The following is a 16,508-nucleotide window of genomic DNA, read 5'->3' as shown; positions in this document are numbered from 1 at the left end:
CTTGGGGACAGGAGTGGGCCATTCAGCCCCTCGACCCTGATCGATCATTCAATGAGATCATGGTTGTTCGGTATTCCATCTACTGCCTTGGGTCCATATCCTTTCATAACCTTGGTTAGTAAAAGTCTATCGGCCTCAGGAGTGAAATTATTAACTGAGCGAGCATCTACTACTGTTTGTCGGACAGAGTTCCACACTTCTACCCCCCCTTTCCATGAAGAAATGTTTCCTGACTTCTCCCCTGAATGGTTTGACACTCAGGTTACATCCCCTTGTCCTGGACTCCCCACCGGTGGAAACATTTTCTCTCAATCGACCCAATCAATTCCTTTCAAAATCATAAAAACCTCAATCAAATCAGCCATGAACCTTCTATATTACAGGGAATACAAGCCTAGTTTCTGTAATCTCTCCTCATCATTTAACCTCTGGGGCCCTGGTGAATCTCCGCTGCCCTCTTTCCAAGGCCAGTATCTCCTTTCTAAGGTGCGCTGCCCAGATAAGACTGGAGTCCTGTCTTATCAAAGCCATCAAACTTCCTCCACTTTATATTCTAGCCCTCTACTTATAAATGAGAACATTCCATTAGCTGTTTGATTAATGTTTGTACCTGACCTGCGACATTTTAGTGATCTGTGTGCATGGACCCCGAAATCTCTTCGGCCCTCCACTGCGGGAGATTCTGGTCAATTCACTTGTTAAGTTCTCCAGTAAAACTTATTTTCTTTATACGCAGTTACTGATTTGTTTATTAATACTGATACACAACATATATACAATTAGAATTAGCTTACAAGGTAAAGTAAACAGCTCAGCGAGAAGACTGATGGGAAAAGCACTGATCAGTTTGACATTTTATCGCAGTCGACTATCGCTGAATAAAACACAGTGAAAAACAGGAAGTGACAGAAGTTGAAAAGAGAGGAGTTTAATAACTTGAGTAAACAAGGCACAGCTGGGGCTGGAATTCATGCAACCACAGAAACTCGACTGATAAGAAGGGGTCCGTGTGCCACAATAATATCTCCTGTAATCGGTGTTGTTCAGTGGACAGGGACAGAAGGTGAGGGACGGTGTGAGATCAGAGGAGGAGAAAGAGGGCCTATCAGGGGAGGGAGAGACATTGTGTGACAGATCCGAGGGACGCTCCATAGGTTTGAATTGAAAGAAATGGTTTAAGAAAGGGACACCAGCAGTGGTTAAATGTAGAAGAAGACAGGAGGATTCATATAATTCTCAGAGACGTTCAGAGGTGAATCAGGGCCTGAGGCACGGCCAGACAACACTTACTGTGACTTTTTCCAAAGGGTTAAGCGGGGTTGTAAAACTCTTAATTATACCTTGTAAACTGCTGATTAAGATACAGTCATGTTATTGTTTCTTGCTTGTGCTGAATAAATGTTTAACCACTGCCACCAATACGGGTCAATGTCGAATCATTTGGAATCAAAGATCTCACAAAGAGATTCTTGCAACTGTTCCAGCTTTTCACCATTTAAAAAACTCTGACCTATAATTTTTTGGTCCAGGATTGATGACCTAATTGAAAACCACCTGCCACAGTTTTGTCCACTCACTTAATCTTTCAATGTCTCTTTGTAATTTTAAGTTCCCATCTACACTACTTACTACACCAACAAACTTTGCATCATTGGCAGAGTTAGATAGATGGCTCTCTATTGTGTTATCCAAGGCATTACTAAATATAATGAATAGTCGAGGCCCCAGCACCGAACCTTGTGGGATACCCACAGTCACCTCCTTCCCATTCGATTACATATCCTTTACCCTACAGTCTGTATTATCCCGCCTAACCAATCTTCTAACCAGGTCAATAATCTGCCTTCAATTCCATGCACTCTCCTTTTTGTTAACAGTCTCTTATGTGGAACATTATCGAACGCCCTCTGATGTCCATATGAACTACATCCACACACATCCCCCTTTCTACTTCTTTAGTTACTTTCTTAAAAAATCAATCAGCTCCGTTAGACATGGCCTACCCTTTACAAATTCCTGTTGGCTCTCTCTAATCAGCTCAGAGTTCTCTAACTGCTCAGCCACTCTGTCCTTAATTGTAGATTCCAATAACTTGCTCACAGCGGATTTTAGACTAACAGATCTATATCTTCCTGGTTTCTCTTTCTCAAACCTTTCTTAAATAATGGAGTTTCATTTGCAATTTTCCAATCTAAAGGGACAATTGCTGAATCGAGAGAGCTTTGGAAGATGATGGCTAAAACTCCTGCAATTTCCTCACATACTTCCGTTAAAACCCTGTGGTGAACAGCATCAGGATCTTGGGCTTTGTCAGTTCTTGGAGCCATTAATTTTTTCTGTTACAGTTTTGTTGCTTACGTTAACTTTAGTGAGTTACGGTTTCTGTGGAGTATCCAGTATATTATCCTATTCCTCTACTGTGAAGGGTAAAACAAAGTAATTAGTTAACAAGTCTGCCAATTCCAAAATTTCATTCTCAATATCACCCGCATCTGTTTTAAAGGACCCACATTACCCTTGACTAGCCTTTTCCTTCTGACATCATTAAAAACACTTTTATGTTAACCTTGATACCCTTCGCGGGTTTCTTTTATATTAAAACAAAGCAAAATACTGCAGATGCTGGAAATCTGAAATAAAAACAGCGAATGCTGGAAATACTCAGCAGGTCAGGCTGCATCTGTAGAGAGAGAAACAGAGTTAACGATTCAGGTCGATGACCCATCGTCAGAAATGGAAAAGTTGGAGATGTAAGCAAGTATAGGGGCAGGGAGGTGGGGGGGGGGGGGGTGGGAGGAAAGAACAACAGGGAAGGTCTGTGATAGGATGGAAGGCAGGAGAGATTAACAAACAACACGGTGATGGTGCAGGGCCAAGGGAGATGGTAATGGGACAAGTAAAGAAACAAAAGGTGGCTCTAGATGAGGTGCGACTGGCAATGGCAGGATGATCAACAGCTGCCGTGTGTGAGAGAGAGACACATGATAGGAGCAGAGGTTCTGACCTGAAATTGTTGAACTCGGTGTTGAGTCCAGGAGGCTGTAAAGTGCCTAATCGAGGTGCTGTACCTCGAGCTTACGTTGAGCTTCATTGGAACAGTGTAAGAGGCCAAGGGCAGAGAGGTCAGAGTAGGAGTGGAGTGGAGAATTAAAGTGACCGGTGACCGGAAGCTCGGGGTTACCCTTACGGACTGAACGGAGGTGTTCCGCAAAGTGGTCACCCAATCTGCATTTGGTCTCCCCAATGTAGAGGAGACCGCATCATGAGCAGCGAATACAGTATACTAGATTGCAAGAAGTACAAGTAAATCACTGTTTCACCTGGAAGGAGTGTTTGGGGCCCTGGACAGTGGTACAGGAGGAGGTAAAGGGGCAGTTGTTGCATCTCCTGCACTTGCATTGGAAGGTGCTGGGCGAAGGGGAGTGGGTGTTGGGGGTGATAGAGGAGTGGACCAGTGTTTGCGGTGGAAGCGGTCACTTCGGAATGCTGAAAAGTGGGGAGGGAAAGATGCGTTTTGTGGTGGGACCACGCTGGAGTTGGCGGAAATGTCGGAGGATGATCCGTTGAATGTGGAGGATGGTAGGGGTGAAAGGTGAGGACAAGGGGAACCCTATCATGGTTCCAGGAGGGAGGGGAAAGGGTGAGATCAGAAGTGCCGGAAGTAGAATGGACATGATCAAGGGGTCAAGGAGTGGTTAAGGGGAACAGAAATTGAGACGGCCGATGTCACGCCAGCAGCTTGCAATGAAAAGATCTAGAGCAGTTAAGACACCAGAGGGAGGGGTCCAGGTATAATGAGAGTTCTGAAAATGGGAGAAAGGGTTAGCCATGAGGGGGGAAGACACCTGGCCAAAGAAATGGGCACGGAGATGAAGGCAATGGAAAAAAGCTCAGTGTCGTGGCGAGCTCGAAATTCATTGAGGTGGGGGCGTAACAGCAAAGGCCTGAGCTTCATCCCCTTTGCGTGGAATATGTGCAACATTCTTTGTTCCAGTCCTACTCCGGTCCCCTCCCACTTTTTCCGGTATATTGATGGCTGTATCGATTGCATTTCCTTGCTCGCCCTGAACTAGAAAATGTAATTCACTTTGATTCCAATTTCCACCCTTCCCTTACCTTCACATGGTCCATCTGCAAATCGTCTCTTCCCTTCCTTGACTTACCTGTTCAATCTCTAGCGATAATTTTCGACAAACATTCACTATAAGCCCACTGATCCCACAGTTAACAGGACGTTAATTAGATATAATGCCCTCTGTTTACAAATGCAAAGGGCCTCACGCTTGTTTCAGCTCTGGAACCTGGTCCCCTCCTTCACTGCCTTTCCCAATACGACAGGCACCACATTCCCAACATGTACTGAGCGCTCGCTCTACACCCGCACTACGGGCACGATGCCATCGAATTTCAAGAGCCATATATTTCCCAGATTTACTCCAACATTTGCCAGAATTACACACAATTGCTGACAGTATTTTCCAGAATACAATGAAGTAGATTTTAGCCTTTCTCGTCTGTGTGTTATGTTTGCTTGTGCAGAGTGCACGAAAGAAAAAGTGGCCCAGAGGATCGTATGCTGATAACACAACCCGCCGGATTTCCTTCCATTCATTTCAGTAGAAATTAATTTGGGGTTCTGTTACCGGGGTGTGATCCGCTGACCAGAGTTCCTTTCTGCTCCCCGCCCAGGCGGCCCGTAATGTCGGATGGTAAAGATGAAAATCTACCCAACGTTGGATATGATGACCCAAATGGAACAATTTCATGATGGCATTTGAAAGGGTTAAAAAGAGCTAAGATGAGGGGCGTAAGAAACAGAGCAAATATCCAACCATATAAGGAATGGTTATAAACAATGTCCAGAAGGGAAGTCTGGTGTAGTCGTGGCCAAAGTGCACAAACCGTGAATCACTAACTGAGGAATGTATTGAGAGATAACGTATGGGGTAACAAGACCAATGCACACAGGTCACAAGAATTTGCACCCGAAACCAGCTGTATGATGACGGAAATGTATACGTGGAATGCACCTAATTGCAAACAGTAGCCACGACTCAGAACAGAACCTGTATATAATGCCGGAGACTTTCAGCGATCGCGGAGCGTTCGTCCCAGGATGAGTGTCTTCCCTGTCGGCCTGTTAATAAAGTTGCTTTAATGAACGAACCTCCGGACTCCGAGAGATTGATTGGGAATAAGGCGGACGTCAACCCTTTATATCAGAGGGTCCATCTTGGGGAGAAGAGGCTCTCCCGGTTTACCCTTACAGCATTACATACAAAATCTATGCAACAGAACAATTTATTTCACATCAGCATTGGTCTCTCTGCCCTCCTCCTTTCACCTCGCTCTTTCCCGAGCCTTAGCACAATGGCTAATTGTCTGTCAGTCTAATGCCAGGTGCAAATTGAAATGTCATAGACAGTGTTTTCTCTTTGTGAATTTCACACGATTTCACCCAGATGTGAACAGGACTTCCGGGGACTCGAGTGATCTGTGACTGGGAACCGGGTCTGGATCCACCCACAGAACCATGACACCAGCAGATTGAGTCAGGAAGCACTGGAACTGATCCAGACAGCTCCTTGACATTTATGGCATTTTGTGTTTCAGGGTGAGCGGCTGCAATCATTAACACAATTATGGATCTATAACTCACACCGTGTGTCACCAGAAGGTTTGTAGTCAGCAGTGAAGTTTGTTCTGGAACAAAGATTATTTTGTGTATAATTCTGGTCCTCACACTTTAGGAAGGATGTCAAGGCCTTGGAGAGGGTACGGAGGATGTTTACCAGGATGATACCAGCGATGAGGTACTTCAGTTATGTGAATTGATTGGAGAAGCTGGAATTGTTCTCCTTAGAGCAGAGAAGGTTAAGGGGAGATCTGATAGAGGTGTTCAAAATTACATGGGGTTTTGGAAGAGAAAGTAGAGTGAAACAGTTTCCTCTGGCAAGTGGGTCGGGAACTGGATTCATAGCTTTAACATAATTGGCAAAAGAGCTCGAGGAGAAATGAGGAGACATTTCCTCACACAGCAAGGCACTACCTAAAAGGCTGGTGGGAAAAGATTCCACACAAACTTACAATAGGCAATTGGATTTGTATTTGAAAAAGACACATTTGCAGGTTATGGCGAATAATCTGGGGTGTGGGAGTAAGTTGGACCGCCCTATCAAAGAGTCGGCCCTGGCACTGCCAGCCGATTGGTCTCCTTCTCTGCTGCAAGATTAGATGATTCTAAAGTGCACTGGAATCTCGACCCTGTCCATCTCCGGCTCCTCCCTCCCTCTCTCTTCCTCCTCCCACTGCTAACACCCCATGGACCTTCACCCTCCCGGCCAGGGTTCAATTATCCCCCTCCGCCCTCTAACCCTGTTTCTCCTTCACACTGCTCTAGGTTTGTCTCCCTGTGTAAAAGTCCACGGCCATAGACTGGTGTATAATAATAATAATTCCCTGAGTATTGCGGTGAACGTCATCGGGAAATCTTTGGATCACAATCCACTTTTGAAAGTGTCGCCGAAGCTTATTCTCTCAATTGTCTTGAGAAACCATTCCACTCGCCCTAGACGAATGTCTTTTCTGCATCCAGGGAGAGTTTCAGGGTAGAGATATGACAATGGTGCCTCACAGTGAATAACCGCTGGTGTTATACCTCCACATGCGGCCCCGTATAAAAACCTATTTGTTTACATGGACCAGGCCGGAGATATCTGGAGGTTATGATATTGACCAATACTTTCGAGTCAACATTGAGGAGGATTCAGTTTTCTACGATGAGCAATGGTGGTGACCTTTCTGTTCATATATATTAACCTGATTGTGACTAAGTTAAGTGTGTCTGTGTCCTTGTCTCCAGCACATGGTGTAGGAGTTTCAGTAGCGGGAGAGTAAGCTCCGTGATTAGGGCCTTGTAAAACTCGGTAGGGGAGCTATTAGTTGGCGTGGGACCAGGTCACTATTTTTCCCAGATTGCTCCGGCTGCTTGTCCTAGTGCCCTGTGTCCACTGGAAGCTTGTCCCGTTGGGAGTGAAGAGCACAGCTTAGGTCTCCACTCATGGTTACTGTGCTGTCCATACATGGGGCGAGTGTGAGGATTGCTGATGTGGGGAATGTGGGGACACCTCATTCAGGACACAGAACTGAAGCTTCACTTTGGGTTCTCTGTTCGAATTGCATTAGGATGGAGCGGGGTGGGGCGGGTCTCTGAATCTGGGCCTGCCCGGTTGTTCCAGTTTTGCTTGTGTTCCAGTTCAGGCTGTTGGGGAGATCTAGTTGTGGCCCGCAGCTACTTTATCTCCTTCGGTTTTCTTTCATTCAGTTCCTCTCCGCTCTCTCTTGGTTCCCTCTTCCCTTCTGCAGCAGTTCCACTCCTTGCTTTTATTCTACTTTTAATCTTTTTCTTCCCTTCTTTCTTTCCCTCTGGTGTCTGTATCTTTCCCCCTCTCCCTCATCAGTCGGGCTGATTGGTGATGTGGGAATATCCGGGTGATGTCTCCGGGTGGAGTTTGCGTCTCCAAACCTTTCGGAGCCTCTTGGCGCCGGTTCCTTGTGTATTTCTAAAGGCCCGTGGGTCACTCTGCCGGCGCTGAGCACCGCGGGAGACTGGGGGCCGCAGGAGACTGGGGGCCGCAGGAGACTGGGGGGCCGCAGGAGACTGGGGGGCCACAGGAGACTGGGGGGGCCGCAGGAGACTGGGGGACCGCAGGAGACTGGGGGGCCACAGGAGACTGGGGGGGGGCACAGGAGACTGGGGGGACACAGGAGACTGGGGGCCACAGGAGACTAGGGGGCCGCAGGAGACTGGGGGCCGCAGGAGACTGGGGGGCCGCAGGAGACTGGGGGGCCGCAGGAGACTGGGGGCCGCAGGAGACTGGGGGGCCACAGGAGACTGGGGGGCCACAGGAGACTGGGGGGCCACAGGAGACTGGGGGGGGCACAGGAGACTGGGGGGCCGCAGGAGACTGGGGGGCCGCAGGAGACTGGGGGCCGCAGGAGACTGGGGGGCCGCAGGAGACTGGGGGGCCGCAGGAGACTGGGGGGCCGCAAGAGACTGGGGGCCGCAGGAGACTGGGGGGCCGCAGGAGACTGGGGGGCCGCAAGAGACTGGGGGCCGCAGGAGACTGGGGGGCCGCAAGAGACTGGGGGCCGCAGGAGACTGGGGGGCCGCAGGAGACTGGGGGCCGCAGGAGACTGGAGGCCGCAGGAGACTGGGGGGTGGGGGGCCACAGGAGACTGGGGGCCGCAGGGTTCCTTGTCGGGGTCGGGATCACAGTGACCACCAGAGGTCAGAGCGGTCTCAGGAGCGTAACCCCCCCGGGTGGGAGCAGATTCCAATAACAGGACCGGGAGCCCTTTAAAACACCGGAGTTCCGGGAATCCCCGAGTGGGCACTTTGAAAAGGAAAGAGTTTGAATAAATCACAACAAGAAGCTAAATCACTGACTGTGTTATTTTAACTTTCCCCCAGCTCCAGCTTCTCTCACTCTGGATCCGAACACAGCGAATCCCCGGCTCATCCTGTCTGGGGACCGGACCAATGTGAGACTCGGAGACAAATGGCAGCCGCTCCCCGACACCCCGGAGAGGTTTGATCCCTGGCCCTGTGTCCTGGGATCGGAGGGATTCACATCAGGGAGACACTACTGGGAGGTGGAGGTGGGGAACAAGACTTGGTGGGGTCTGGGAGTGGCCCGAGAGTCTGCCGGGAGGAAAGGTGGAATCTTACTGAGACCTGAGACCGGATACTGGACTGTGGGGCTGTTCCCCGGAAGTGTCTATCTTGCCTTCACCTCCCCCTCACCAACCCCCCTCACCCCGAGTGTGGATCCCCGGAAGATCGGGGTGTACCTGGATTATGAGGGCGGACAGGTGTCATTTTACAATGCGGACAACGTGTCCCATCTCCACACTTTCACCCACACTTTCACTGAGAGAATCTTTCCCATCTTCAGTCCGGGAGCGAATGACGGCGGGAAAAACTCCGCCCCGCTGACGATCTGCGGGGTTAAAGGTCACTAACAGGTCCATCCCATAATTTCACCCTGCCTCCTGCCAGCTGCAAACTGATGGGCGTCGGTCTCAGTCACAGGTGGTGCGGATGGTCCAAATGTCACCTGAGGTCAGGGCGGCTACAACCGAGTGACAATGTCTTGTTGGTGAGATTTGTTTGTTTAATCGGTGCAGGGGAACAAACTCGTGGCAACTGCTCCAGAGACCCCTGTAAAATTAAATAAAAACCTCAAGAACATCGAGAATCATCGGGGCCCAGAGACAGAGGAGAATTAAAACACGGGCAGTGCTCCCTCAGTACTGCACTGAAGTGTCAGCCTGGATTATGTGCTCAAGTCTGTGGAGTGAAAGAGACAAGAGTGTCCGCACTGAGTGAAGGCTGTCAGTGAGACAAGGCACACTGAGTGAATGGGGCTGAAATAACTGAGGGGAAAGCTGAAAGAGACCTTGGAGAGCAAACACAATGTTAATTATGGCCAAACAATGCAGTGCAACAATCAACAAGCTAACAGGATATTGACCTACCCAATGTCTGGAGGGGAAACCAGAGCGGCTGTAGCAGAGGCTGGTTTTGGGGAGTCTGGGGGAGCGCTCCCGCTCCTCCCAGTCCCACAGTAATGAAGGGCAACTTTCCTTTGGGATTCTCTTTGGCCGGGCAGCCAGCTGATAGTGCTCGGAGTGTGCACGGTGCACTCTCTACCCAGTTCAGTCAAAAAATGGCAATCGATGTCATGTGTACATCTAGAAAAGCTGGGCTTGTTCTCCTTAGAGCAGAGAATGTCAAGGGGAAATTTAATAAGGTGTTCAATATCAGGAAGGGCTTTGATAGAGTAAATAAGGAGAAATTGTTTCCAGTGGCAGGAGGGTCGGTAACTAGAGACCGCAGACTTAAGGTAATTGGTAAAAGAACCAGAGGTGAGATGATTAGAACATTTGTTTACACAACGAGTTGTCATGATCTGGAATGTGTTCCCTGAAATGGTGGTGGAAGCAGATTAAATAATAACTGTTAAAAGGGAATTGGATAAATAATTGGAGCAATAAAATTACAGGGCTATAGGAAAGAAGAGGATTATGGATCTAATTGGTTGCTCTTTCAAAGAGCCAGCACAGGGTCGATGAGCCGAATGGCCTCCTGTGCTGCATGAGTCTTTAATTCTATATGATCCTGATTTGCACTTTGAATGAGCCGATCACCTGACTCAGGACTACACCAGTCACCCAGCGATCGGTCTGGGGGAATGTTTCCGTGGCCACAGCACCGAAGTGGTGCATCACTGCCTAACATTTTGGGGGCAAAACCACCTTGTTGCTGCCAGTGGGAGGCCTGAAAACTTTCCCCAAAGAGTCATCAACATGTGGAGTGAAGTTCCAGAGAGAGCAATGGAGACAAAAACCCTGGAATCATTCAAGAAACTATTCAACACTACAATGGCGGGAAGTTAAGATCTCTCGATGGATCAAGTTGGTCAGAATGGCCTTCCTCATCTGTAATTATCTTGGTCTCTTGGTTCTTATGTATGCTTCCAAGTGTCAATGGGACTAACTTCATATCAATGCCCATAACTACACAGAAATGTAACTTTCCAGATGTATCTTGTTTCTGTCATTGTCACAGCGAGAATATTGAGGCGTTGATACTCTTGCAATCACTTTGATATGATTGGTCTTGCTACAACTAGCCTGACAATCTATTAAGCTCAGAACACTCAGTGTGAGCGGAGAGCTGTCTGTATTAGATTAGAAGGCAGCTTATCAGAACAGGAGGCAATACATGCCCTTTGCAGAAGTTTTATGTAACTCAATAATTTACCGACATGATTACTATCCCATTTTATTCTGCCAACTATCTCAAATTAATAATCAGTGGCCATGACTATAAAAAGAAAGACTTGCATTTCTATAGCGCCTTTCACGACCTCAGGAAGTGCATCACAGCCCTAGATCACTTGGTAGGTCACGGAAACAACTGTCCAGTGCTGGTCAGTTCTGCAATTTGACCAGAGGAAACCCATTAATTGGGACTGTGCTCGTAAACGCTCACTGTGAAATTGCAGTGAATAGCAATGACGTTAGTGATAGACTAGTAACCAGCGCTTGGACTCCCTGCTTTAGAGATTTTGTCTGACAAGACTGTTGTTTTCTTTTCATTTGCTTTATTTGAATTGTTAGATTAATGAAGTAACAAAGATGGCGGGACTGCTCTAAAATCATGTGATCGCTGGTTGAATGCATTTTCATGAAGAACAGAAAAATCCAGGAAGGAATTCTGGGTGAAATTGGTCGTGGGCGGTAATGCAACATTTCCAGAACATTGGGCGGGTGTAAAACTGCCGATTCACCATCGCCTGTTTTATGTTCCCGCCCAAAGACCAATTTTACGCCCGTCCAGTCTGGTTTCCTGGGAGTGATGTGAACTTGAGGTGAAATTTCCAGGAGTCCCTTTCACCAATAGTTCGAAATAGAAGCAGAAAATGCAAACAAAATGCAGAGATATTCGGTATTAAAAAATGTGAGCATTCTACAAAAACGGTGCAGTGATGTATGCAAATATAATCAATATTATATTCTATAATAGACAGGTTAGCATTTCAGGTCCACACCCCGGAGCGGAACTGGGAGCTGAAAGATCAGCAAGGACCTCTGTAGGGCTGGGGGAAAGGAGGGGGGAGAAGAAACAAATGGTAGGAGGAATAAGGAGGCCTCAGACTCCTGGGGAATAAGAATCTAAATGGGTTCGAGCAGCAAAGGGATCTCGGGCTGCAGATTCACAAATCATTAAATGTAGCAACGCAAGTTAACAAGGTCATAAAATGCAAACACCGGGGTTCATGTCTAGAGGAATATAATTGAAAAGTAGAGAAGTTGTGTTAAACTTGTATAGAAGCTTGGTTAGACCACACTTGCTGTGTACTGAGCACAGTTCTGGTCTCCATATTACAAAAAGGATACAGAGGCCCTGGAGAAATTGCCAAAAAGATTGACCCAGATGATAGCAGATCTGAGAGGTTATACCATCAGGAGAGATTAAACAGGCTGGAGCTCTTTTCTCTAGGAAAGTGAAGACTGAGAGGCGACCTGATAGAGATTGTGGTCGAGGACGCTGTGATGGTCAGTAACAGAGGGGAGGTAATGTGTGGGACTATTATTGATGGGGAATTGGGGTTGTGTTCACTGGTACCGCAGTCGGATGATTCTATCACGGGGAGCCCGGGAAGAAAGGAGCTGTCTGGGTTGCCTCCTCCCTTCCAATTCCTCCTCTTCTGCTTCCTCCTACACCTCTTCCTCCTCCTCCTCCTCAGCTGGTCGCCGTATGGCTGGTGGGAAGGGCTGTGCCCTCATGATGCCAAGATTGTGGAGCATGCAGAAGACCATGGCGAATCTTGAGACCCACTCTGGTGAGTACCGCAGGGCTCCTCCAGAGCGGTCCTGACAGCGGAAGCGTTGATGAAGGACACCAATGGTCTGCTCTATCAGATTCCGTGTGGCAGCATGGCTCACATTATATACACGCTGCCCACGTATAGCGTAGCAGAGTCAAGAGCCGGGTGGTCAGTGGTAGCCCTTGTTGCCCAGTAGCCACCCTCTGGTTTGTCCTGGTGGCTCAAAGGCTGATGGTACAGCAGACTGCCGCAGAATGAAGGCAACATGGCTGCTGCCAGGATACCGAGCATTGCCTTGCATGATGCGCTGAGTATGGTCGCACACCAGCTGGATATTGAGGGAATGGTTGCGGTAAATCTCCGAATTGAGATGCGCTGCCCGCAGAGTGACGTGTGTGTCAGTCACTGGCATCCTGCACCATGGAGCCTGTTATCCTGGGGAAGCTGCATGCTCGCTCCGCCTGCTTCTCTCTGGAAAGACAGAATGAAATGTAACTGCCCAGCTGCGGAAACCAGCTGTGCATTCCCAGGTAGCTCCTAGGGTCGGGGAATTGATTCGGGGGGAGGGGCCAGTGATCGGGAGAGGGTCGCTTGGACACAGCACAGGAAGGAACATGTGGTGCAGTGGATCGTACGCTGATAACAGAACCAGTCTGAGTTTCCTGCCAGTGATTTCAATAGTAATATATTTTGGGTTCCGTTTCTGCCCTCCTCCTTTTTCCCTCTCCCGATTCCCAGACTCAGTTAAAATTCCCGTTAGTCTCTCAGTCTGATGATGGGCGCACCCCCGAAACATCAGACTGTCTTTTCTCTTTGTAAATGCGATTCTATTTCATTCAGATGTGAACAGCACTTGCAGGGACTTGAGTGATCTGTGACTGGGAACCGGGTCTGGATCCACCCACAGAACCATGACACCAGCAGATTGAATCAGCAAGTACTGAGACTGATCCAGACAGCCCCTTGACATTTATGGCACTTTGTGTTTCAGGGTGAGCGGCTGTAATCATTAACACAATTCAGTTTATGGATCCATATCACACACCGTGTGTCACCAGAGCGAGTTTGGTCTGGATCAAAGTGCACTGGAATCTCGATCCCCGCCCATCTCCGGCTCCTCCCTCCCTCCCTCTCCCTCCCCCCACTGCCAACGCCTCACGGACCTGCACCCTCCAGGCCAAGGTTCAATTATTCCCCTCCGCCCTCTAACACTGTTTGTCCTTTATACTGCTCGAGGTTTTATCTCCCTGTGTAAAAGTCGATTGGACAGAGACTAGTTTATAGTAATAAATAATTCCCTGAGTATTGCCGTGAACTTCATCGGGAAATCGCTGAACTGAGGCTGTTCGGCAGCGCAGTAAACACGGAAACTGAAAGCGGTTTGAATCAGGAAGTGCTGAGTGTGAACATGGCTTCCAGACAGCAGGCCTGGAGTTTGACCGAGGAGGCAATTTGTCCCATTTGTCTGGATTTCTTCACCGATCAGGTAATACTGGAGTGTGGGCACAACTTCTGCCGCTCCTGTGTCACACAGTGTTGGGAAAAGAAGGAGACAAACTCCTGCCCGGATTGTGGAGAGGAGTTTCCGGAAATAAACCTCAGGGTAAATCGGGCCTTAGCGAATCTGGCCGAGAAAGCTCGAAATTTAAACCTGAATCCGAAAGGGAAGGAAAGTAAACTTCACTGTGAGGAACATCAGGAAGAACTGAAGCTGTTTTGTGAAACTGACAAGAAGTTGATCTGTTACACTTGTAGAGATGCGCGGGAACACAGAGAGCACCGCTTCATGCCCATTAAAGAAGCTGTTGGAATCTACAAGGTAAAAGGAACAGATTTGATCACCTGATTATTTTATCACATTTTCATGGTCTAACACTTTTATTCTGTGATTTTCTCTCCCAATCCCAGGATCAGGTGAAATCTTCCTTAGATTCTCTCACAGAGAAGAAATCGGCGGTTCTAGAAACGGAGCGGCGGCAGAAACAGAAGATTTCCGAAATTAGGGTAAATCGCGCTGTGCTAATTTTCGAAGTTTGATTCGGGTTTTTTTGCTTTTATTGCAGAAAAATTAAGTTTCACATTTCATTTGGTAGGAACAGTCGAGCAGTCTGCAGACACACATCACATCCGAGTTCACTAAAATACACCAGATTCTCAGTGAGAAAGAGCAGCGTTTAATCAGAGATCTCAGGGAACAAGAGGGGAAGATTCTAGAAACAATGGAGGAAAATCTTCGACAGATTCAAGAGAATTTAAATTCTATTCAGGAGAAACTCTCAAAGTTGCAGAAACAAATGGAGCAAAAAGACGAGCTGACATTTCTGAAGGTGAGGATTATATTTCAGTTTCGTTCAGTGAAAGTTCAGTCACAAGTTGACGGGCGAGAATTTTGAAATAAATGCAGCATTTTCCCAATAATTCGGCACTGATTTAAACCGATCGATTGTTTTTTTCCATTCCCGGACACATCTGTTATTGTCACCGAAATAATCGGCCTCCACAATATCTACAGGATCCCGGGAATACCTGCAACCTCCCCGGGAATGAGTTGCCGTGATCTTGATATTTAGTCTGTAATTATTTCTGCGGTGTCCAAGTTTAATAACCTCCTGAAACTCACATTCCAATCCAGTTCCAGTCACATGTTGTGAGTGTGTGGGTGTGTCTGGTAGGGTGGTGTGAGAGGCACTGTGTCTGGGAGTGTCACTGTTGGTGAACAAAATTGGGGCATATGGAATTGGGGGTAAGATACTAGCATGGCTTGAGAATTGGTTAACAGACAGAAAACAAAGAGTAGGGATAAACGGGACTTTTTCAGGATGGCTGGCTGTGACTAGCGGGGTGCCGCAAGGATTGGTGCTTGGGCCCCAGCTATTCACAATCTACATCAATGATTTCGATGAGGGGACTAAATGTAACATTTCCAAATTTGCTGATGATGCAAAGCTAGGTGGCAGTGTCAGTTGTGAAGAGGATGTGAAGAGGCTTCAAGGGGATCTCGACAGGCTCAGTGAGTGGGCGAGAACATGGCAGATGGAATATAATGTGAAGTTATCCACTTCAGTAGAAAAAACAGAAAGGCAAAGTATTTCCCAAATGGTGAAAGATTGGGGAATGCAGATGCTCAAAGGGACCTGGGTGTCCTTGTACATGAGTCACTGAAAGTGAATGTGAAGGTGCAGCAACACATTAGGAAGGCAAATGGTATGCTGGCCTTCATTACAAGAGGATTTGAGTACAGGAGTAAAGAAGTCTTACTCCAATTATATAGGGCCTTGAGGAGACCACATCTGGAGTACTGCGTACAATTTTGGTCTCCTTACCTAAGGAATTATATACTTGCCATAGAGGGAGTGCAATGAAGGTTCACGAGATTGATTCCTGGGATGGCGGGACTGTCATATGAGAAGGGATTGAGTAAATTGGCCCAGTATTCTCTTGAATTCAGAAGAATGAGAGGGGATCTCATTGAAGCATACAAAATTATTACAGAGCTTGATAGGGTGGATGCTGGGAGAATGTTTCCCTTAGTTGGGGAGTCTAGAACCAGGGGCCACAGTCTCAGGATAAAGGGTTGGCCATTCAGGACTGAGATGAGAAAAAATTTCTTCACACAGAGGGCGGTGAATTGTTGGAATTCTATACCTCAGAGGGCGGTGGAGGCTCAGTCATTGGGTATATTCAAAACAGAAGTCGATAGATTTTTGATTAGTAAGGGCATCAAGGGATATGGCGATAGGGCCGGTGAATGGAGTGGAGGCAGAAGACCAGCCATGATCTCAGTGAATGGCGGAGCAGGCTCGAAGGGCCGAATGGCCTACTCCTGCTCCTATTTCTTATTTTCTTAGAGACTGTCCATTCGGCCCATCAGATCAATGTCAGTGTTTATGCTCCACACGAGCCTCCTCCCACCTTACTTCATCTCACCCTATCAATATATCCTTCTGTTCCTTTCTCCCTCATGTACTGATCTCGCTCCCTTTTAAATACATCGGTGCTATTCACCTCAACTTGTGGTAGCGAGTTCCACATTCTAAACACTCTCTGAGTAAAGAGATTTCTCCTCAATTCTCCTTTGGATTCATTACTGACTCTCTTATATTTATGACC

At 47.6% G+C, this 16,508-nt stretch overlaps 1 protein-coding gene across 1 annotated transcript in view; it reads left to right on the top strand.

Annotated features, from left to right (window-relative positions):
* LOC147096286 (zinc-binding protein A33-like) overlaps positions 1-9,331 on the top strand; it is a 45,327-nt gene extending 35,996 nt beyond the window's left edge. The window contains exon 6 of the mRNA XM_085973884.1: positions 8,474-9,331. Within this exon, the coding sequence (XP_085830010.1) occupies positions 8,474-9,024 (551 nt within the window). The 3' untranslated portion in view covers positions 9,025-9,331. The remainder of the gene's footprint in view (positions 1-8,473) is intronic.
* The last annotated feature ends 7,177 nt before the right edge of the window (positions 9,332-16,508 follow it).

This window comes from Somniosus microcephalus, unplaced genomic scaffold (assembly GCF_052327205.1).
Source record: "Somniosus microcephalus isolate GS21.2 unplaced genomic scaffold, FLI_Smic_1.0 unresolved_chr1, whole genome shotgun sequence".
NCBI classification, from domain to species: Eukaryota; Metazoa; Chordata; class Chondrichthyes; order Squaliformes; family Somniosidae; genus Somniosus; species Somniosus microcephalus.
Note: the sequence above shows the minus strand (reverse complement) of the source record. Positions and strands in the feature narration are given on the sequence as shown.